This window comes from Anopheles coustani, chromosome 3, assembly GCF_943734705.1.
Source record: "Anopheles coustani chromosome 3, idAnoCousDA_361_x.2, whole genome shotgun sequence".
NCBI lineage: Eukaryota > Metazoa > Arthropoda > Insecta > Diptera > Culicidae > Anopheles > Anopheles coustani.
In genome coordinates this window covers 67,684,088-67,708,538 of record NC_071288.1, presented here as the reverse complement: position 1 = coordinate 67,708,538, position 24,451 = coordinate 67,684,088, and the positions used below count along the sequence as shown (strand labels likewise).

Genomic DNA, 24,451 nt, shown 5'->3' with positions numbered 1-24,451 from the left:
TTCGTGGAAAGTTCCCCTGCCTTTGGGATATGAGCAACTTGAACGATTGTCCCCAAAAAGGACTAGTGAATGAAGTACGTAGGATACTTATTTGCGGACGAAGATTACGAGACGAAAGAACCCAATTTAAGGGAAGGAGATTATGTAGTGAAGTTATTACCACGAAGGACTAAGAGCTACTCCACTATCTCCAGCGAATATTATACACTATCGAATAGAGTACAAAGGTGATCATCATCAATGATTTCGGACTCGTTTACTAGGAACATTAACGTAAAAATGTAAACGGTTCGGAAAACAAATTGGGAAGCAAGCCATTAAATTGCATCAGTGGCCGATAGTAATTGCATGAATGGTACTAGCAGTCCTCAACTAACAGAACCGCAAAGAATAATTAAATAACCAAGAGATAACAGGATACGGTTATGTATCACGATTGCGATGGAGAGTAGAGGTAGTGGAGGATGTAGGGATTGAGCCGAGCTGGATGAATAATTAGAAAAATAGTAATAATGAACGAATTGATAAACGAATGAATTATGAATGCGAGGCAACGAAAAATTAAAAATGAAATTAATCGCTAGATAGTTGGCAACGAAAATTAGAAGAGCGATGGCCTACTACTGAACCGAGATGGATCTGCAGATGGAAAAAGATGGAACAAAGTAGACATTGAAAAACGGAAAGAGTTGAACCATCAGTCTTGTGATTGAATTTGACGAGAGTGGATAGTGAAAATGAAACAAGTAGTTGAATTTGGATGTTGAAATATAATGAAATAGAGAAATAATCCGTGAGATCACGACACTTCGCAGTGCTGAGAGGCTGCGGAGGGGTCCGAGCTCCGGGCTGAAAAGGAAGCCCCGTGATGAAAACCCCAGACCGCAAAAGTAACTACCGATTTTACTTATTCTCGCAGTGATATTACATTCTTTGATCAAAGCTATTATAGATATACTTTGATATTACTTTAAAATTGTTAATTTTCACCGAAAGCCTTGACAGAATATGTTTTCATGAATCTTCTTTTCATCCAATATTTCCGTTTGATTTAAAATGCTCTAAATTTATGAGCTACCAGCAAAAGTCTGCATTGTTTCCCTTCTAAATTGTTTTCCTCATCGCTGTTAAAATTAATGAAAAGATTTAATAATTTAAGAGCAATTTAGAAAAAAACTGGCATTGAAAAATGAAATTATCACACGGCAACTATTTGCCGTACACATAAAAAAATAAACATCTGTTAACAGTAAACGACATTTGAATGTACTTTAAATAAGAAAAACAAGACATTTATCGCAGAAAAATATTGAAATGAGTATTTTTCAATTGGTTTGGTTGGTTTAGAATTTGGAGGTCATAATTAACAGAACGAAAGAAATTTGATTAACTTGTTCAGATTGCTTAATTCCGAATGATTATATTCAGATTAGAAAGTTTTAATATCTGATTTCAAAAACATGCAAATTGTGCGAAAGGAAATGAAAGTTACTTATCACATTAATTTGTTGATGAATTTAATTATGTATTTTAGATTCTTTGAATTAATTCCTATTGGAAACCATGGATACAGAAAACATGTATAAAAAGGATTACAAGCTGTTATAAAAAATAAGACCAATTTTGGCTTAGGTATAGAAATATTTAGAGAAATGTCTGGAACGGATTGATCCGCTTCTGGATCTACGAAAAACAAACATTCTAAAGCTTAGATCATCGCGGGATCGTAAAGTGTTGATGCGAAATTAAGCCACTTCATTTTTCGCTGGCAAAAAGCCAACGAATCGGATTCATTCCCAGAATGTGGAAACTGTTTTGTACTTTAATCCACTTAAGCTCTGTGGGACGATTAATAATTGTTCCAATAATTGACAAAGCAGATTTATTGATTTTTATGCCTCGCTGTGGGTTAGTGTTTGCGTTTGTTTTGGGAAAAATTGCCCCGTTTGCAGAAAGTGGTTTTTGTTTCGGTTTCCTGTACCATTTTTCTCCGGGTGGGACGTTTCACCTCCGACAGCCAGTACCATTCGCGGTCAACCGTGGTGTGTCACGTGGGTTTATTTATTTTCAATTAATTTATTCAAATTTTATATTAATTATTATTACTTCCGATCCCAAAGAATTCGAGCCAGGATAGGTATTAAATGTTTGGACAAAAGGAAAAAGGCCCTCGGTGGACGGTGGGGGTTTTCCAATGATTATTTAAATGCTGTAAAATCCTGTCACCGTTTGCAACGAGGTGGATTTGTGTTGTTCCGAGGTAAAAACAAAAAAAAAATGGGACCATCCTCGGACGGGAAATGGCTGGGCGGTACAACGAAAACAAACCGATCATGGAAAACTGTGCAGCCATCCATGGGCTCGGGTCGGTTTTATGCACTTTTCAGCACAATTGATGTTTGGTGATGGGTTTTTCACGCCAACAGATGAGGGTCTAACAACGACGAGGTTCGGGAAGCAAACGTGCGGCGGAAATGGTGGCCATCGGAATGTCATCGGGTTGCGGGTTAAAAGTGCGATAATGGCAGGTAATAATAACGCATAAATGAACTTAATTTGATTGAAATTGCATCGACCGCCCGATCCGGGCAGCGGGACCACGGTGCATACCGGGCGATGAGCGGGCAATTTATCGCCAACGCCGGAGCGCGCCGAAAACGTTGTCGTAATTTTAACCGAATCGTGGTAGGGGAATTAATTTTGCGCTTAATAAAAGCGCCGCCCGCCCGACCGTCGATGAGTTGCAGCGTGACCGTTCCGGGTCATGATTTCGTTGGCTCGAGATTGGGGTCGTACGATTTAAACCGGATCGAATGATTTGATGCGTTGTCCGGGAGAGGCTTTTTTATGTGAAAACAAGTTTGGAACTTTGAAAAATAATTTCAAACGCAATAATGTTGTATTACCTGAGCAAAACAATATAGTATTGCAAAGAGGTAGAAAGGTACAACAATCATTACCCACTAAAACGATTAGCGAAGGGTAAAACCAGGCTAATCAAACTGCCATACCCAAATCGTTTAAGAACCTCTCTCATGAGTGGGTAAAAAAGCTCTAAATGGCACCCTTTTTTTTGTCCTCATCTAAAAAACTCATCCCCTTTTCTCGAACATTCCAGGTAAGGTTTTTGCTGCCTACCCACCAGCACACAAGCAGAACTTATATAACAACGAAGCGACTTGAGATAATCTGTAGTCTCAAGATGGATTTCGTCGTGACCGCGTTCGCTTCCGTGCTGCTGATGCTCTATCGCTGTGCCGTATTTTTGACGGTATGCTTCACATAGTCCGGCCGCAGGAATGACCGCAGCAATTATGCTGGTTCATCGTGACAAACCCGTGAGGTAAGTGATGCACTACTAATATACACTCAGATTTATTTCTCACATAGTTTTAATAACACGCCTGTTGTGATGTTTCTTTTTCACTCATCAGATAAGGATACTTTCGAGAAATGCGGATGACTGAACTATTGGAAGATAATGAAGTAGTGAATTTTTTATAATAAAAGTGATATAAAGCAAACGGTAAAGATATGGTAGTCACGATAAGAGCTTAAGCAATGCGATAATATGAGATTTTAATAAAGAAGCTTTATATTCACATTTTTTACCGGATAAGGTATTTGTTGTGGTCTTTTAATCTGAAAGAAACTCGGCAAATAGTTTTGTTACTTTCTTTTCGATGAGCAAATGTTCATCCACGTCATTCCAGATGCTTCCCATTCAATCCTTATCACTTATGTTGTGTAGTGAGATTAAAACATCATTATGCCTAATGTTAGCAATTTTGGGGAGTGTTGCAAATTACTGGTCAGAAAATAAGACAAAAACTCTGTTGACGATCACCGGAATATTTGGGTCACGGTGAGCCGACGTTCGTTGATAAAGGCAAATTCGATTGGAGTTGTTCTTACCGAAGATCTTGTCAGTTGAAAAAGTGTTCGTGAGATGCCGCGCAAGCTGAACCGATGAAAATAAACAATATAATGCGTCGATTCAGTGTAATCGAATCAGTAGATAGAGCACCTTCACGGAGTAAACATTCGCTGGTAGAAGGCATTGGGAAGTACAGAACAAACTGTAGTCACAGCAATGGGAGTTTTAGGAGTGGTTCGTGTCCTTTCTTCGGCATTGTTTTACGTTGCAAAACGCCAGGATAAGTTATTGCTTTCCCCTTCTAGATTGTGGTGTCCATCGCCGTTCAGATGGTGGCAGGGAGCACTATGTCCGTTCACGTCAGCCAACCTAACGCGGAAGTCTATCATCGGCAGGATATGAAAAAGGGTATTAAACAACCTCTAACGATCGGTTGGGGCATACTCAATATCTGTGTTCCTTTGCTTTTATCGAAATAAGGTGAATTTGACTACGGCTACCATGTGAAGACGGTGAATAATCAGTTTCAGCACAAGGTGAAGGGCCCGGACGATGTGACGTACGGTTGCTATGGCTACGTCGATCCGTCCAAGCGCAAGCACCTGGTGTACTACGTCGCTGATCGGATGGGCTACCGCATCATCTTCCCGAATCGGGCCACAAAGATCTTTACTGCGAGGCTGGCGGACAGTTTGTGAGTGTTTTTCTTCTTGGAACTGAATTCCTAAAGGGTTTTTGGTGACGTGTTCTTATACTCTTATCTTTCCAGGAATAAACTGGATGGCGCGGTTAAAGGTAAGGATTACGATGAAAAGGTGGTCGAGTGGAACGATCTGTACCTTCCGGAGTCTTGCTTCCGCCTGCCTGAGATCCTCGAGACGGCCGCGAGTAACCAAGAGACCGTACAGGTGGTATCTCCACCATCGGGAGGAACTGGTCCAGTGAAAACGGCTCCTGTGCCAGCTCCCGCGCTTCCGAATCCGACACAGTACACGATCCCATCCACTCCTCGCACCTTAGTCGACCTTACCGGGGCTGGATCGGAGCGATATGAAACCGGTACGGATGTTTACGAAGAACAGCGTTCGAATAATGGTGGTGGAGACTACAACGAGGGAGGTGTGCAAGGTCCACAGCAGCCTCAGCAACCAACCTGGCAAGGTTCGCTCCCGGACATCAACCCAGCCAACATTAACCTGGACCAGTTCAGCGGAAACGTCTACCCGATCCACACCGGGACCATCGACATCCAGACTCAGTCCGGCTCGGGGCAATTCTCCACCTCCCAATATAACCTCAACATCACGCAACTTCTGGCCCAGATCGAGGCCGTTAATTCGCAGGTCATCACTCTGAACATGCTGCTGGCCGGTATGGCCAACAATCCGACCGCCTTCGGGAATGCCAACGAGAACAGCTGCCGCAGTGTGGTGCAACTGCTCAAGTCACAGAACCGCACGCCGCAGCTCGTGTACGTTCCGATCTTGATTCCTTACGTCGAGGGTCAGCACAACATTAACCAGCCGATCGTGCCGGGCCGGAGTGACTCCTATCGCAAACCTCACCACGGTCACCATGGTTGAGACATTCCGCTAGACCTCAGCTGATAAGGGTTCCCCGACTTACATGTATGTTTTCGTTTCAAGCGTGGATTGTCGAGGTTGTTTTGTTTTGACCTTTGTTTAGAATGATGTTAGACTTTAGGCATCTTCTAATCTGGTGTGCATAAAAAGTAGATGGAACGTTTGTTTTGTTTGTACGATTGTAAACTAATAAGGTTGATAATAAATGCGTGTGAATCAACACATGCCATGTTGCAAAATAATGCCGATGGGGGTTTTTATATGCGGAAATGTTGATTGATTTCAAAATTACATCTTCACTTTTCTTCTGTTTAATCGATTTGTTGGTGCCTTCCCTAAAAGCGGTCTACTGAATAATTGATAAGATATATTTCGAACCAAACCATAAAAGCATGAACAATGTGAATTGTTTTGATGGGAGAAACATCAAACAAAATCTTTTCAGCTTTAAAGTTGCTTAGCAGTAAAATTGTTGTGTTATTCATCATGTATTTGAAAGTAAAATCGTTGGTTAGGTTTTAAGTCACAGGCATGTTTTGTTGTTCATTCCATTTTTCTTATACTATGCTTCTTGTATTGTGCCTTCCGAAGCTACTTTGTTAGGACCCGAATTATTATTAATCAATGTGAATAGTTAATAGATTTGTTGTTGCCTTGCCGAAAGCGCTCTGCTGAATAATTGATGAGATATCTATCGAACCAAATCGAAAAAAAGGTTGTAGAAAGTGAATTGTTGTGATGGAAGAAACATCAAACAAAATCTTTTCAGCTTTAAAGTTGAACAGCAGCAAGTTTGTTGTATTATTCATCAAGTAACTGAAGGTAACATTGAAGGTTAGGTTTTGAATCACAGTCACTTTGAAGTCACAGGCAGATGAATATGTTGTTAATCACACCATTTTTTCTTATATTATGTCACTAATATCGTTTCTTTTCTAGTTAATTTGTTTGGTCCCGAATAAGTTCCTTCGCAGAAACGCGTTTAATGCAAGTTTGTAATTCAATAAATATCATAAAAAATAAATAGAACCTAGAGTTTTCGTTCCCTAAGGTTAACGAAACATTAACACAGTACATAAGGACTCCAATACAGCTATAGCTTGTATATATTACCTCAAATACTATGCATGCTTCATGATATTAAACAAAACGAAAACTAATATATTAACGAACCAAAGTTTCAGTGAATGGAGCTTAGTAGACGACACCTAATGAGCCAACAATGACTTGACTTTTATCGCAGCCTCGGTGAGTTCCTACAGTGTCAAGCAATTACAAAGTGAACTACAAATTGCCTAGTCAAACTTTTCGGCCGGTGCCTCAAAAGTAGTTAAAACTTTTCGCTCGTTCCCGGAGGTTCGATTGTGTTTCTTTTTCAGAGATGCTAGAAAAAATCCCCAAACGAACAACATAATGATGAAGACCGGAAGAGCGGTAGGAAAGTTGTTTTCCACATTTGGGAAGTTTGCCTTTTTCCCTTCACTTAGCAGCGGCTAGCATCAACGTTCAAGAGTGTTGCATTGTTTCGGTCGACCTTTCATCGGGTCACTTTGCATGTGGCAGGCAAAATGTTTCAAAATGGCCACACTTGTTGGCGTTTTTGTGTGTGTACGTAGTGTTTCGAAAGGTTTTTCGTGCAAGTTTTGCTAGATTTTTGATGAAGCTTAAAGTGTGCTTTGTTTTCTCTCTCTGCTTCGGCCGAATAAGGTTGTCGGGAAGGTGGAAGGACAGCAACTATTTTCGCTTCTGTTCCATCGGCGAAAGTTAACGCTGACACGCTTGGGAATAAACACACATGCGGCAAACTTTTCCTGCTCGTTTTTTCCCACTTCAAGCTAAGGAGATGTTTTTTGAAGTTACATGCATATTTGTAAGCCGAACTGGATGAGGATGATTGGGTGTTTAATAGTGGTTGGAAGCGAAAAGAAAAGTTTTCAATACTAGATGTATCGATTTGCTGTTAACACTTTATGCTGTTATGTGCTGTTAACACATAATTTTAAGTAAAAAAATAGTTGGAATAGTTTGCGTGCTTCAAAGAATGAAAACTTGAAAGAGAAAGAGTAAAAAATGAATGAAGAAAGAGTCAAAAATAGTTGTTGTCTGTACTTTACTTTTAACAAAAATTCTATTCGTTGATTGGAATAAGTATTAACATTTATTTGATAGCAATGATTGTTAGGTTTGATTTTGTATGGTTTTTTTGTAAACTAAGACATAAAGTTATAATAGCAATAGATGTTTCACTGATTTAAAATTTTCACCGATTATTTGTTTGATAAGAAACGAAAGTGAAGTTAAAGTGAACGAAAGAAGTTAAAGTGAAAAAAGACTAATGACTAGAGGAAAACTAGTGTATTAAAACTATCTATATCCACACTGCCAAAAAAGTGTGGATAAAATCGTAGCAAAACTACATTTCTGGCAATCGTGGAATATAAGAAAATATTAAAATATTTAAATCAAAAATACCAGAAGATGTTTGTGAATAATCATTTACCAGTCTTACAACAAAGCATTTTAAAACATTCTTCATGATCTCTAACACAAAAACTAAAGGAGTTCCTTATGCACTATGTTCCAAAAACTTTTCTACAAAAATTGTGAATTAAAATAATCTCCCTAACACCTACACCGCCATAGCTAACACATCCTTCCGTTCGCCAACCGTAACCGACTTCATAAGCGAATATTAATGAGCCTAGTTTATGGGGCTTTGTGCGAAAAGTTTGTGCCGCAACCGCACCGTTTTCGGCAGTCGGGTTGTCACCGTCTGCGCACGGTGTGCTAATAAAATTTTAAACATTCCCAAAACGAATGTAAAACCCCCAAAAATGTGGACGAACGAAATGCGCCCCCCAGGGTTTGGGGTAACGCCAAGCGTGACTGTCACCGACTGTGAGGTGATAATTAAAACACGATATAGAAAATCTACATTTCTTCATTATAATCCATTTTGTGCAACCGGCAACCAACCTTCGGGAGGGGGATTGCAACCGGTCAGGTGCGGGGGTACGTTTTAGGAACGGTTCATCGCCCGCCCGGAGGAAACGCGTCAGTTTTGCGTTCGGTTTTGGATGTGGCGAGCGTATGCTAAGTCAGTCCAAATTTAATCTACCACCTGGGTGTCTCTAAGCGCGCCGTACATTTGCATCAACCTATTTGCGCAATGAAAGATGTCTTGCTTGCCTTTTTCTTTTCTTTAAATCTGTCAGTAAAGTTGTAGTGGGAAGCACTAAGAGAAGACTTCGTTGCGAAAATCCTTTTCAACGACTCCTCGCAACTCCGGCCATTCCCCCCTTATGACAGCACCGGGTGTACAGATGTTACTATTAAAAGTTTATTAAAAGATGTGAAAACTTTCCATTTATGTATGACAAACCGACTGACGGGTGCGAACGTCTTCACGGTGCAGAAAGGATTTCCTTCCAGAGCGTTTCCACAGTTCCTGCAGTGCAAGCGCATTTTCACATGCAGGGTTTGAGAAGCTGTCGGAAAAACAGCTGCTATTGGGCGAGATGGAAAAGATTGAGTGCACTTCGGTTATAAAGCATCGGGGAAACATTTCACGTAGTAAACAGTAACTTTTCGCTAACGTTCGAAATATGTTACTCCATATGGTATTTTATACACTGGAAATGCTTTGTTTTTTTTCACATATGTGCTTCGCCATAGGAAACACTTTAATGTTTTGTTATAAAATATTAACCCTTGTTGTTTAATGAAAAGTTTCGTTTATTTAACTTTACTGTTTCTTCGTGAAAACGCCAGACAGATGCCGTTCGGAAGCTTCCATTCTCCCAAATCCACGTTCGGCGAGACGATCCGTCGCCGGAAGGATTCTATTTGAAAGTTTTCATTCATGTTTCATTTTTCTTTCGGCTTCGGCAAGCATCATTCCTATTTGCCGGCATCATTGCACCGTTTCGCCCGTCGACAGGATGAACAATTCGTCGATTGAAGCGTGAAACACTGCACGGCGGGGTTTTTCTTCGGGGTGGTGGCTCATTGGAAAACTATTTCGCTGAGAAAAGAGAAAGTTTTCTGTGCCGTTCCCGATTTCCTGCCCATCCCTTCAGCCGTCGATAAAGGATAATTCCCTCGCGTTCGCGCGACAGCAACTTAATCATAATTCTTCCCAGTGGATAGGATTTTCATGCCGAGAACCAGAGTGGAGTAGCGAAACTCCGCCGTTCGGTGTGCGTGCAGGGGAAGTTGCCGACGTGCCGGAAGCGGTATCGTTGGAATGGAAATTATTTCCATCCAGCTCGCTCTGTACGCCTGTACGGAATGCACCGTGCCATGGGTTGGGGATGACGATGATGGACCATTTTTCATAGCTCACCCACCACCACCACCACCAACTGCTGGCCGGATGCAAAGTAAACGCAGCGAAACGAAAGATTGTTTTATTGGTTGTTGGGCGAATCAATTTCGAAATTCCGTTATTGGACAATCAAGGAAAGTTGCGCGAGGTGGCAGCATTATTATGCGCTGCAGATGTTGGCATTGCAATTGATCCTTCGTTAGTGATCGGTGTGGGAGGATAAACTTAAGTAAATGGTATATTTAAAATTTTCTTATAAATGCAGCCATAGAATAACCGGGTACTTGAAAACTAAATGTTTATGCAATTGAAAACACAAGTTTGTTATTCGTATTAGACCGTAAGCGAAAATTTCTGTGAATTAAAACAGGAGCATTGAGAATATTCATTATTAATCTAGAGCAGGGGCCGGAATACATTTCTTAAGAAGGGCTAGAAGATTAAAAAGAAACCGAAAGCGACTTTAAACGATGATTCAATGATTTCAAAGGGTAAAAAACTAAATAAAATTTATAAAAAAATCAAAAAATCTTAAATTTTGACTGTAGTATCAACTTTCTAAATAGTAACTTAACAGTGAAAGTGGTAAAAGATAATATATTTGAAATGTTATCGTTGAACTGTTTTAAACATATTCATAATTATTTTCGTTGAGTTTTGGTTTTTTCAATATATAACAGGAACACCTCGTTCAATAATTTTAATCTTCATTTTAGGGAAACATGACAACATGAATACATCTAATACAAATTGAAATTTTTGTATGAAGTACTAGAATTATCTTACGGGCCGGATAAAATTAGCTGTCGACCCGGATTTGTCGCGTAAATTTCTACCTTTTGTTTTTCTTTTAGATGCAGTGTTGCTAATTAAAGCACATTTTTTTACTAATTTTACGGCACTGGAGGGCTATAAATAGGGCGCAATGAGGGGAAAAAAGTACTAAAAATAAAAACTTAGTTTTTGTCTAACACTTTTGTGTGTTTTGTTTTTTTTTTTAATAACACACCCGTTACTCAATCATTGTTCTTTTTGAGCTTTGCGCATTTTCTAACGCATTCTAACAACTATATTGTATGAAAAGAAATATTTTTCAATGAATGTTTTTGGTATTAAAATGCAGGGTTTAGATATTGTCGCTGATTTTTTACTATAAATTTCCAATTAACCTGCTATATATATGTAATAGTTTTGATATTTTTAGATCTTTAAAAAAGTGTAAAAACAAAGAGAAGAATGCCTAATATTTTTAAAAAATGTTTTACATAAAAGTTAAACCGTTCTTTTGTTTAGAATGTTGTTTTTTCTGTCTTTTACAATATTCTCATCATATTAAGAAAAAGAAGGGAAAATAGTTCTTTTTATTTGAATAGTTTTTATTATTGACTCATAAATAAAATATTTCAATATACAATAATTTACTCAGATGTCGTCATCCATTCTTAGGAACTGTTCCTCCTTGACATTCACATTGAAGTATCACTTGTCCGCAAATTACATCATACGCCTGATTTGAATTGCCTTTCTCTGCGTGGCCCGTCTCAATCGAAGCGCTTCGTTGGGGCCGATGGATAACGAGAGGGAAAAAAGATCTTCACCCTCGATCGAAAAACTAGCACCCCGCTCCATCATGATCATCATCATCATCATCGAAATGTCAACATAATTGAGCGCGTCTATTTACAATCACTACACGACTTGGCGTACGCGTAACTCGCCGGGTTAATTGGAGGCTTTTGTGCGCCCGCGCCCGCCTGAATGCCACCGTCAAGGTAAGGTATCATGATGGGCACGTACACCAGTAGCGGAACGGGCTGCTGGACGTTGAGCAGCTCCAGCACCCGCTGGCAGGTGGCGTTACGATCTGGCGCGTCACCGCCGGTCTGCTCGCGAAGAGTGCTGCTCACCTTCAGCACCAACTCGTTGATGGCCTGCATCTGGGCGAGCAGATCGGCCGTGCTGCGTCCGCTGGCATCGCAGTCGCGGTTGATCGGGAACACGAACCCATTGAACTGACCGATCGACGCAGGGTACTTGGGACTTGAGGGGAAGGGACCGGTGGTCGGGAGTTGTTGGCCACACTGCGGGTGGTGGGTTTCGATCGGACCGGGTTGTGGGTATGTTGCTTCCGGCAGTGGATCAATTACTATCGGATCAATTTGTTGCGGAGCGGGGGTAGGCTCGGGTGTGGGAGGGAGAGGAGTTCTAGTCACCTCGTGTCTTACAGGGCGTTGGGTCGGTGGTTGAGGTGTTCCAAAATTGTCATTCCTTGGTAGATCGACCGGTCCCGAAGGCACTCCTCCTCCAATACCTCCTCCAACTCCATTGTTAGGCGGAACTCTTGGATCCTTAAGATTAACTCCTGCTTCATCTCCAGGAGCTTTCGTAACCCCAAATCCGTTGTTGGAAGGAGTCTGTGGTGTCTCCGTGCTAGGAACACGCCCTTCATTCGTTGACTTTCCTTGGCTGGACTCGTCCACAATCGGTACTTGGACGTTGCCAGTTCCCGAGCTATCACCACCAAGGTTAGGTTCACCGGGAGCGCCATTGAAACGGTCATTCCTATTCCCCCCAGTCGAAGGTCTTCCGATTATTGGTTCCTTTGGACCTTGTGGTCTAGCTGGGGTGATTGGATCTATCACCACACCTGCTCCATTACGAGGGGTTGTGACGGGCACAACTGTTGGAGTCGGTGGTGGCGTAATGCTGACGATTTCGTTCAATCGCCGGCAGGTCGAGGGAAGGTAGAGATCGTTCCAGGCGACCACCTTCTCGTCCAGCTTTCTTCCCTGCAGGTCGGCGTCCAGTTTGTTGCTGTTAGGGTAAAAACATAATTGAAGCACCTGTTAGGCCGAAGATGTCCGATCTCGGATGATCACACTTCAGACGATCACTTACACACTGTTCGCGACACGATCGGTGAACACTTTCGTTGGCTGGTCCGGTGCCAGCAGCCGATAGCCGAGCCGATCCGCGATGTAGTACACGAGGTGCTTCTCACCGTCCGGATCGATGTAGCCGTAGCAACCGTACGTTACATCGTCCGGGCCCTTGGCTTTGTGCTGGAACTGGCTGTTTGTCTTCTCCACCTGATAGCCATAATTGAACTCGTCTACCGCAAAGGAAAACACATGTGACACATTATAAACAATGGCCCTTCAACCACTTCAAGCACCCGCCATAATTACTTCTTCCAAAGCTCTGCTCGTGATACACTTCGGCATCCTTTTGCTTCAGCTCGATATTGAAATCGTCATTCGCAGCGGATACCAGCGCCACCGCCAACAACAAGATCGTCACCGTCGGGAGAAGCTGCAAGAGGAAAGCAACCGGACAATATAGGGCACATAACTCCACAAACCACTGGCCTTTGATCACTCACACACGCCGTAGACACCATTTTCAGCACATTAACACCTGCGATTGACCGTGAACAACTATTCGTACGAGGCGCCAGCCTGGTGTCGTAACGTTGGGGATTCGATAAGTGTCCCAAAAATGGGACCTACACTCACACCACAGACCAAAAACAGCAATGACTTTCGTAAAGGAAAAAAATGACTGCAGCGAAATCTACGTTAGGCACCGTTTGATGAAGGTCAGGAACCAGCTGCCTCCCGGGTGGGGGGGTTTGCAGAGTTTGGTATGTGACTTCAATGCGCACTCAAAAACCCGTGCGTCAAGATGCGTCAATTCGGGTGGACTGAGGCTGCAGAAGAATTTGGCGTTGAATTTAAAGCCTCCCCGTCGTGCGCGGACGGCGGACGATGATGGATCAATATTTGGGTAATGATTTGGCGGACTCAAGTGTCGTCAAGGCTGTTTGATCTCTAAACGTTAGGTAGGTAGGTAGGGAGGCACGATCTCACAGTGGTGTCATCGGCCCATTCTGGGTCTGTTTACTTCTTTGAGGAGTGGGGAGCGATCTAATTCCCGAACCGGATTTCGTGCGCCGATGCTAACGGTTGGGCATACGTGATTGACCCGTTGCGAAATGTAATCACTCAAGGCGGGTGGTACTTTTTGGGGGTGGTACCGCTTCCTGAACGAAGGTCATTGCCGAAGCCTGTCTACGTTTGTTTAAGGTGTTGACTTTGCAATTAAATGTTGCATATATTGTGCGATGTTTTCGTTTCGCGTAAGATGAGTTTGGATTTGTTTAAATATTTGGACCGCAATTTGCGCGAGATTGACTCGTTTTGATTAACTCAATTACTTCCTGACGAGTTGTTTAAAGTGTGAGAACATAGAAATTAAAAATAGATTTTTTTGGTTTACAAATTTTATTTAAAAACTTAGGATAAAGTCTTGTTAATGCTAGCATTATTTTTCTAGCTTAAGCTATCCACTCACATTTGTCATACAAAGATCAACACTTGGCTCGGTTGAATCGGGCGGTAAGCTTGGCAAGCTCCGCCTCGAATTCCTTCATATCAGAGCACGCAAGGCGGAACGGAATGTACAGCGTGAGTGTTTGATCTCGGTCGCACTGTGAGCTCAGCAGGAAAGAATTGCTCGTCCCGAGGAATGGCTGCCAGGACTCGGACACCGCACTCTGCTCTGCCGTCTGACCTTTATCCGCCGGCGATGGATTGGCGACGTTGGTTGATGCTTGTGCGTTGATTACAGCATTATTGTTGCCGCCACCTTGCTGCCATAGGTCTTGCGTCTGTCCAAGGTTGCCTGAATTCGCCTGAGAGTCCACCGGAGGTCGCAGTTCCGCGAAAGGTGATGAACTGCCAGCTGCCTGGCCGTTGGGGTTCCGTGTTTCGGTGACTAGAGTATTACGCGATTCGGCCCCGTATGCTTCGTCGTACTGTGGCGCTTGGAGATCTGCCCGACGAGGAGAAGACGACGATCCGGAGAGTTCACCCTCTTCCTGGCAAGCGGCTGGAAACGGTAGATCATTCCACTGGATCAACCGTCCACCGGAGACACCCGACCTATATTCGCAGTACCATTACATTAGTAAGATCTGTTTAATCTACTCTCGCTAAGTTCAACACTTACACTTCCACGGACGTTAGAGGATACACGGTTGTAGGCTGGCCAGTCAGAACCACTCGGTATCCCAAACGGTCCGCAACGAAGTATGTGAGCTGCTTCCCTCCTTTCGGGTCAATATGGCCATAGCAACCGTACGTTACGTCATCTGGACCCTTCTGTTTGTGTTGAAACTGATTGTTGATGTTCACTACCTGGTAGCCATATTTGAAAGCATCTGGTGAAAAGGTGAAAAATTAAGTAACTCATTCCAAAGTACAAACTCTTAGTACAAGGACTTACTTCCGTCGTCCTGTTGGTCGTCATATGTATGAGCGTTTGGGATATTCTGTTCGATATGATAGGCTTCGGTTCCAATTATAACGGAAATCACAAGCTAAAAGAACAATATAAGAACCATTTTATAAGTTGTTTGACACATAGATATTTTCACTGGTATTACTCACGAAACAAATAACTCGATTCATTTTAAATTGATGTTTATTCGATGATTTTAAGGAACTCCTTAGAACACTTTTTCACAAAACAACTTTTCACTTTCACTCGGGCACTTCCTTCCTGATGGCTACTTCCTCAAACGAAAGATAGTCGGAGACTGATACTAATCCAAGCGCCTACTCTGGGGTTTAAATAGAAAAGATCAATATTTTTTAACCGGGGAGTCAGGGAACCGACCTTGAGGTGGTTCTTTTTTTTCCGGCCCGTGTCTTTCCCACCGTCGGGAAGTCCGGTCCGGCACGAAAGGAAATTCCGCAAAAATTAGAACCAACCCGATATTCCGGATGCAAACAGGTCGCTGGCGCTAATTGGTCGTACGAGTGCAAATATTATTTTTCGGCACGCTGACCGCGCCAGACAACGGTGGCAGAAATAGTATCATACGCTTAATTTGTCGATGTCGCAGGTTTAACATTTGGCCAAAAAGACGAAAAACGATGTAGGCGAAAATAAATTAATTTGTGTTGGGTAGCAAATTGAAGCCAAATGATGAAGCGAAATATCTTTAAATCTCTTCAGATATCTTAATCCTATCAATAGACTTTGATAAACCTGATTGATTTGTTTTATCAATAAATCGTACCACCAAATACATACCAAATTTCCTTGAAATCAGCTGTGATTAGTCATGATTCATCTAACCTTAACCGGACGGTTCACGGACGGGGGTTTTTCAGACGCGTGTAGCTGCCGAGCGTAAGTTAGTCATAAATTAACACTGGCAAGTGTAACACGCTCGCCAACTGTCAGTGGCCTCAAAATGGCGATGTCATCTGGCATGCATGCAGGTCGGTTGAAATAATTAACAGTTTTCTGTTACTTCGACTTAGCTCCGATCACGTCGTCGCACATAGAAAAGAATGTAACAATGTTGCAATTCGATGACCTTTTTGGGAGAATCCGGAAGAGAAAAATCATAAAAAAAACCCCCGACAACAACTCACTGGAAAATTGGAAATATATATTGATTCTTCACGAGCTTCTGGAAAAGGGAAAACCGGGGGATAAATAAATCGCCAGTTTTAGAGACGTAAATCACCCGTCCGGGGCAAAAGTTAACAAATCTCTGCCGAAAGAGGATGAGCCGAATGCGAGTGGCAAATTTATGTCAGCACTCTAGCCACAAATGGTGTGTTGGATTCCACTCCGTTTATGGTGCATGAACGCTGTTTGGAGAACGTAAATTTCGACATCCTTTGAACGGCTAAATGCTTTCACTTGAATTGATCTTTAGTTTTGATGTTGTAAATTCAATAAACTTTTAATTGTTTATGAGATAAAATGCGTGGAGATAAATTTTTAGAAATTTCAGGATTTGTTCTAACAAAGGCGTATAAAAATTGACTATAGACAAAGTCTGCTATACCGATGTAGGCGACTTTAACTTTTCCCCATACAAAGTCAAACGACATCGTATCGGATTGAATCACAAAACCGACCAATTTTGCAGGAAGATAAATGTCATCCCAACCCCTCCCCGAAGCGTTGTCCGGCAGCGTGTGTAAAGCAAATGTAATCCTCTGGCCAAACACCTCGCCCCAATCAGGGGACAAGCTCAAACTCGGACCGAGCGCACCGGTCTCCCTCCCACCAAAAAGGATGTCCACATTCGGGAGAGTTATGCTAAGCGACCGATGATGCTCACGTCCACTCGAGCCGGTGCTGATCCTGATGCGTCATAAATTTCACCCCGAGATGCGAGTGGATCGTGCTGCCCGAACCCATCCACTGATTGACGCCACTAAATATGTCCCTTCCCGTTCCCTTGCCGGACGCTCGGAATTCCATCGCCCGAGTTCATCCCCGGCACGGTGAAGTGCTTTATCAAACATGGGGCGGGTTTTGATGCTTGATTATGGATCAATCGAGTCATCCCGGGTCCTCAAGCCGACGATGCTGCTATTGAATTTTGTGATCGGTGTGGAAAATTTGCTCCGTCGTTGAGGATGAACGTCAACATCAAACGGCAACATAGAGGGCGCCAGGGTCGTATGTGCATCGCATAAAATTGTTTATATCCGACCGCAGCGTGATGACCTGCTGAGTCGGCAGAATTGCAGACGAATGCTTCTTAGTGCTGCACATTTTATAGTTCGGGTCAATTTTTAGTTTAAAAACCCCCAACGCAAGAGGGTTGAGTCGAGGGTTGGGTGATTTTGAAACTAAAGTAATACATTGCAAGCAAAATCGCGTAAACTCAACAGTCCGTTGCGGTGTCAGCGAAAAATAAAGAAACCTCGTCCAGCCCGAGGGACTAGGCTAAGTGCATATGGTTGGTTCACTGCAGCTGCTGTTGTTCACTGTTTGATTCAATTATGTAAACACTACGCGGCGTACTCCCGGCGTAGCGGGGAGTTAACCTTTCCGATACGTTGATGTTGTCGGTATTGTTTATAGTTTTGCAAATATTCCCTCACCGTGCACCGTTTCGTGTGCGCGCCGGAATGTGCCGGAATATTTTCACTCGCCACACCGCAAACTATGCATATACCGGTGGGAAAACAAAATTTTATCATTGCATATTAAAAGCACTTACCGGTTCACTTAAGCTTCGTTTTGGACGTCGTTTTATGCCGTGGGAAACAGGCAACGGTGGTCTGCTCGAGCGGTCTGCGGAAGGTGGAAGGAGGGTAAAGTTTATTAGAAAATACATTTCATCGATAAAATACCAACACGAGCGTACGTTCGGCAAACGCCGAAACTTTCATTCTATGTTTTGTTTCCACTCTCAAATTCAGAGTTTGTTGTGTTGATGTTTGCTCCTCATCAAATTGGTTTTTTTCATTTTGTATCAATTTCCCTCCAAGGCATGAAGTTGATATACCTGACCTGATTTAGGTTTCGTTTACCGCAAAGGGGAATATTTGATTGAATACATCTTCCCGCAATTTGATTGCTTTGCTGTGAGCCATATTATGAAGGATAATTATTTCACTTCTTTTTTGTCAAAACGACAAAAAAAAATGTAAGGAGTCCATAGTTCTTAACATGAGAAATACTTGAAGAGCTTACTAAACTCAAAGAGTTTCATTTTTTGAGTTTTTTGTTTTTGTTTTGTGTCCTTTCTACCGTTTTGTTTTGATGTTGATGTCAAAAGAACCGAAAATACTTGTTTTTTACATTTTCAGTATATCTGAAATAATCTGAACATTTTCAGCATATATTCAGCATATCTGAACTTTTTTTAACAAAAAGTAAAAAAAAATTAGGAGTCCATAATTCTTAACATGAGAAATATTTGAAGCTTTTACTTGACTCAAAGAGTTTTATATTTGGAGCTTTTTGTATTTTTTTTGAGTCCTTTTCACCGTTTTATTTTGTTGTTGATGTCAAAAGAACCGAAAATACTTGTTTTTTACATTTTCAGCATATCTGAAACAGATTAATGTGAGTTGATTGATCAAGGTAGACAAATGAATTCCACTAAAAAGAAGGAATCTTAGCTGGCTCAAGAGTGAGTCGTTCATAGCGCATTTTAAACATAATTAATACACAAAAAGACATCTTTTACAAACATCTTACATCTTACAGAAATACATCATCCTTACTCGATTATTTCATTTTATTTTGCTTCTGACATTTTCTTAACAAAAGACTTAAGAAGATAAATTTATATAAAACAGCTTTTGTCTCTGAAAAGGTCCAACAAAACTCTTTACTGCTTTCGTATTCCTAATTTATTGGATGTATTTTGTTATTTAAATTCCGTCACATTTTTGTTTTTTTTCCTATAACATTTAAGGCAAATTGAAAAAAAAAATTGAACCGCATAATTTAAGGGAGAAACTCAAACCCGCGGAACAAATTCTCTTACTTGTATGCGTAGCCTTTAAGAGGAAATAATGAGGATTATTGTAGATATTACTGCGTCTTGTCCACTTGGGGTTAACGCTCAAGGGCTTATATTTCCTCCATTCTCCTGAAAAAAACGGTACATAAAAACCCGTTTCAGTAATCCATCTGATTTAACCTAAGCAACGTCGTTCACCGTCGAAGGATCGCCATCCCGGTAATCTGATTCCGGCGTATCAAATAGCACTTCGGTAATCTGCAACAACACTTGGCGACGGCCCGGTGGAAGCATCTCCAACTCCATGCCGTACACACCCCTCCCCCGGTAATAACCCCACGGTGCACCGAGAATATCGTCGATGTCATCAAAGGAATGGAGTAAATGAAATATTCCAACCCGACGGTACTTGGCCATCGCGTCGTTAGGGAAAACAGAGGTAAAGAGAAGGTGGAGGATATCGGGAAAATACTTCCGGACCGTTGGTCTAGGACCTCTTGGACCGGGGCCTAGGGGTCGAGATGGTGGTTTGGTGATTTATGAAGATTAAAGAGCGCCGGTAAACGATGGAGTTACCTGGGCCGGCTCGTAATCGATTTTCTTCGCCGAGTCAATCGAAACCGATCGGTAGGAGATATAAACGCGGGGGAGGGGGTGGGGGATAAAATGCACCGGAAGCGGAAGATTTAGCTGGGGGTTCCGTGGCGCAAATCATTGAAGACGTCGATGTAGACTCGGTTTATTGGCAAAGGAATCGTTTAGCGGTGACTTCCGTAGGAGCTGTATCCTTAACGCTTCCCGGGATATCTCCGGATGAGGAGACGATGCGCAGGTACTTACCGACCGGTGGGAATGTCTATTGCAATACTTATCCGCCCGATTGTTCCGTTACGACTTACGAAGTGTCCATGGTTGGGATGGAACTAGGAAGGGTGCAGTAACAGCGTTCTTGCGCAATGGATCTAAGGCCTGGGAGCTCTGGGCAGTTGGAGACGATTTAAATCCACAACCGCAACCGACCGAACACAGCATCCATTTGTCGGTGCGGCCTCCAATCAACCAACGCCGGGAGTGAATTACTCGGTTTTCACTTTTTCCACCTCCGGCCACATCGGTTCGGTGGGAGGATAATCTCGTTGCTCGCAGCGTTGGAAGGTAGTATTCGTTTGAGTTCATTTTTTTTCTTACTTGCGACACCCCTACTAAGGACAATTTCTCCTTAGGGACTCACTAAAGAAGGCGGAAACAGACAGACTCCGACGGTGTGAAGGAATTCTATGGCGTTCTACGTTTCCAATTTCATGATTCTTGATACCTTCGTACCACGGTTCCCTTGTGGTTTGTATTCCGTTAGTATCTTCCGACTTTGGAGTGAAATGCGAAGATAACTAAGGTATGAGGATTTTTTATTTGTTTTCTTGCGTTGGGTCGACTTTAAGGAATAGAATACTGACAGATCTAACTGATAGCTTGAGACCGGTTTTTTCTTAGAAAAAAATGTTTGCAAAGCGTTTTGAGAAGGCTAAATACAGTTTTCCACTTCTATAAACAGGGAGGCATGGTTTCGTTCAACGCTAGGAAAGAAATTCTGTGTGGGAATTTCTTAAAGAGACGAAACTTCACTATCACTTTGCAGTGCAAGCGACGAAGGAACTGTAAGATAACCCAAGCAGGAAGCTCCGGATGGACGATAATGGTAGCAATAATGTGGAAAATTTCAACCATCCAACTTCCGAAACAGACATAAAGAAAGCGAGGGGTGAAAATTTTGCTCATACCGAGGAGAACTGGAAGAAAAAGGCTGAATGACGTTAAGTCAACTGAATACAAAGGTGAAAAGCCGAACGGAATAGATGCGTTTGATGCTACGGCTGTAGTATTCTAGGAGGACGCCATTTTTATGGTTTTGGAGCAAACTAGGGACAGTTTTTGTCGGAACCGCTTCCCTTTCACCGCTGGAGGGGATTGCGTTTCAAACCGGCTTCGAAGGCGGAAAAAAGCCATAAGAAAACAAAAGAGATGAAATGAAATATCAAATGGAATATCGTAATGGTTCGTCGTATCTGCAAGGACAAGGAAAAGGAGGGGGAAGGCTCAGTTCATCCCTGGTAGTTGAAAACAAAAACCCCAACGAAAATCCCTGACAACGGGCCGACGGAAGCGTCGGAGTCGATGGTGCGTGATAAAAAGTTCCACTTTACGACGGAAGCCATTCGTACGCGAATTAATAAAACATTAGTAGTTTTTCTTTCCCCTGCGTGCGTTTGTGAAGGGAAAGTGTTCCCACCCTTTCGGAAAAATTGCTGTCCACAATGGGGCGAGTTTCGATCGTAAATACTAAGTAGATGTGAACGCTTATTGCGGAAAGGTTCACGAAACAAACGAGAAACCTGAAGAGAGCCTTTTGATTTGTCCGTTTAACTTTCGGGAAATTGATCTTAAACATAGACAGCATATAACTGTTTGTTTGTTAACATGTTTGAGTTGATTAAACAGCTAACAAACATTGACCACTTTTCATATAAATAATTAAATAACTAACTAGTAAAAAATAACTAACAAACAGTAGCAATAGTAACAACTAACAAACAGTAACAACTTGATACTTTGGTAATTAGAATTGGTTTAGATTTGAAATATCCACAATTAGACAAAGTACTGCAATTTTCACAAGTTTTCTTAACTATTTCATCGTGCATAAGATGTTAAAGAATAAATTTGATTTGATATAACGATCCACAACAATCTAAAAACTATGATATCAATTGGACAAAAAAAAATAGTTATGGTTTGAAATCCGTATTTTAGAAACTACTGATCTAAACTGAAAACAAACAAATGAAACGACAAAACACAATTTAAATTGATAAGAGATAAGTGTTAAATGTGATAAGTGTAAGTTTTACTACTTCTGAGTGAAAATTTATACTACTGAAGAGAAGCAAAGTATCTAAATTATTTAAAACTATAGTTGATCTTTAGTGGCTTAAGAAACTATTGAGTTCAGTATTCACTATTGAGTATTCATGTATTGTTTAACCTTTCGGGCTTCAAACGTCGCGGGAAGCGCTTCAAAACCACCTCCAATATGTATGATGAAAGCCATGTAATAATCGCACGCTTCAGGTTTCATGTGAAAATTACGCTTCCACCCGAATGTGAATGTATTTCAATCAATTATAATCAAAGACTCCACCGGCAGCACGCCAAAATCCCTCCCCAAGACGGGAGCGGGCGACGAAAGGAAAGCCTGTCCCAAGGAAACACTCCCCGTGCGCTAGTTGAGCATAATTTGCTTCCACAACACAAAGGGAGAACCCTTGCTTCTCGGCTTTTCCACCGGCAACTGTAACAGTTTGCTTTTCGCGCCTTCCCTCGAAGATTTATGAATGCACGGCCGTTAATTGTTGTTACCGTCGCTGTTTGTTGCGGTAAAGCAATAATGTAAAGCCTACAGGAACAACCAGCCCGTGGCCAACGAGGGAACATGCTCGCCGACCTCAATTCGTGCACACAGGGACACCACATTAAGGAGTTCGTTCGCCTTATGACACGGTTAATGGTTGACGTAATGCCCGATTCGACTCCGTGCGAGAGTTGCTGACACAAATGGCGACCTCAAGCCACGTTTGGCTGTTTCCCTCTTCGCCAGCCAAAGGAAGGAAGGTCCTTGCAGCTCCTTGCGCTTGTCTTGGCTCCGGCTCTCAAGTGGTGCTGCCGGGCTCGATATATATATCGACTGTCAATTCCAGTGTGGCACCATTAACCACCGCCGAGGTCGAGGCGAAAGCTGCACTGAGGATGCACGTCGAAACGGCTCCACGCCGTCCGAAACGTCAGGCTCAGGGGATGGCTTTCATCGTTCGACTTCCGGGGTGCTTCAACTGCAGCGTTTCGCCTTGCTCGGTTGATTTATTGGCTATTTTAATTATTGATTGCACGCCCGCACTCGATCTGCCCCGTTTGCAGCAAGGAGTGGTCTTGGGTTTGGCATGGAGAGTAATTTCAGGAAAATTGTGGTGAAGTTATGCAAAGTTCCGCACCGGGCAAATTGTTAGAGAAAGAAAAAGGTGTATCTTTCTCGTGGAAATAAATTTTGTTGGATGGTTACTCTATTTGCTCAGTATCAATTTTGTTCATTAATTAGCAAATACAATCTCAATTATTGTAAATGCCGATACTATTTTTCTTTTTAATTAAGTTTAATCTATCATTTATTGGAGCTTTGAATTAAAACATAGAATTACTTTTTTAGTTCACAAAGAAAACAATAATTTTGGATGAATCTTTAAAAGGAGATGTTCTCTAGTTCATATCTTTGTTTGCATTGTAAACAGCTTTCATTGTATCACAAGCAATTTAAAATAAGTTTTCATCGGTTTATGTACTTGAAAGAAAATTAAAATTGTTCCATGTAGTTTTTGAATTTAGTTTTACGTATAAATGAAATAAGTTTTTCTTAAACAATTGGTATCGTAAGCATCTAAATTATTCTGCTGTTATTTTCCAATTCACGCAAACAGAAAAGTTTGAGATATTAGTAGATTTGTTCTTATCTTTTTTATTCAATTTGTGTTATGTATCGAACCAAATTCTTGACTTATGATTAATTTTGCTTATGTTTATGTGTTTTATTGAATATTGGTGTTGAAAAGAGAAGAAAGATCGTTATTAAATTTTTGAACGGCAAATAGGTAAAACTTTTCATCTTTTTATTTTATTTTATATTTTACTTTTTATGCAATTACGTTTTCTTCCGTGAACCAGAACCGTTGCATCCCTGTGGCATCGACAGTTAAACCCGTAGCTTAGCTAGGATGTCAATTTTCGTCCATTTATGATCCCCGGGGACGCGTACGTCATCCGCCCGACGACTCGGTGTGTTTACTCTCAATCCATTAGGCGGACGGAATTCGATGGCACACTTTTACAACCGGTCGGTTCACTTCCCCACTGTATTGACTATTGTTATGACCCTCGCCCACACTCCGCTTCAGGTTGTTACGGATAGCCGTTCGGAAAACTGTCCGCGAAATGGTTGCGATCCGGCAAATGGGAGGACCTTAATCCGATTTCTGGAGACACTTCGTACCAGGGAATAATAATAACTGGACGATAAATAAAAAAAAATAATGGAAGGAGAAATGAACCAAAACAACTTTGAGGATTCCATGACATCACTCACGGTGTCCATTTTTGTGTCTTTTCCTTTGGGCACTCCAGGTTTCACGACCATCAACACGTTTGAGCGATGTCCATGGAGACGATATTTTCGACAATGGCGAAAACATGTCCCATTTTATCAACCGCTTCCAGCATCCCCTATCCTCCGACACCTCGTTTTGCAGCGGCTAAACGGTGCGACTCGTTAA

At 41.9% G+C, this 24,451-nt stretch overlaps 2 protein-coding genes across 2 annotated transcripts; one reads left to right on the top strand and one right to left on the bottom strand.

Annotated features, from left to right (window-relative positions):
* The first annotated feature begins 3,202 nt into the window (after positions 1 to 3,202).
* On the top strand, positions 3,203 to 5,682 carry LOC131265761 (uncharacterized). Its single transcript, XM_058268069.1, has 4 exons — positions 3,203 to 3,271; positions 4,183 to 4,285; positions 4,358 to 4,571; positions 4,647 to 5,682. Exons 1-4 carry the CDS (start codon positions 3,203 to 3,205, stop codon positions 5,458 to 5,460), a joined length of 1,200 nt encoding a protein of 399 aa, XP_058124052.1. The 3' UTR covers positions 5,461 to 5,682.
* A 5,781-nt stretch (positions 5,683 to 11,463) lies between these two features.
* On the bottom strand, positions 11,464 to 13,187 carry LOC131265749 (uncharacterized). The gene is made up of 4 exons (XM_058268059.1): positions 13,170 to 13,187; positions 12,976 to 13,099; positions 12,686 to 12,899; positions 11,464 to 12,601 (listed from the first exon to the last, which is right to left on the bottom strand). Exons 1-4 carry the CDS (start codon positions 13,185 to 13,187, stop codon positions 11,464 to 11,466), a joined length of 1,494 nt encoding a protein of 497 aa, XP_058124042.1.
* Between the last annotated feature and the right edge of the window lie 11,264 nt (positions 13,188 to 24,451).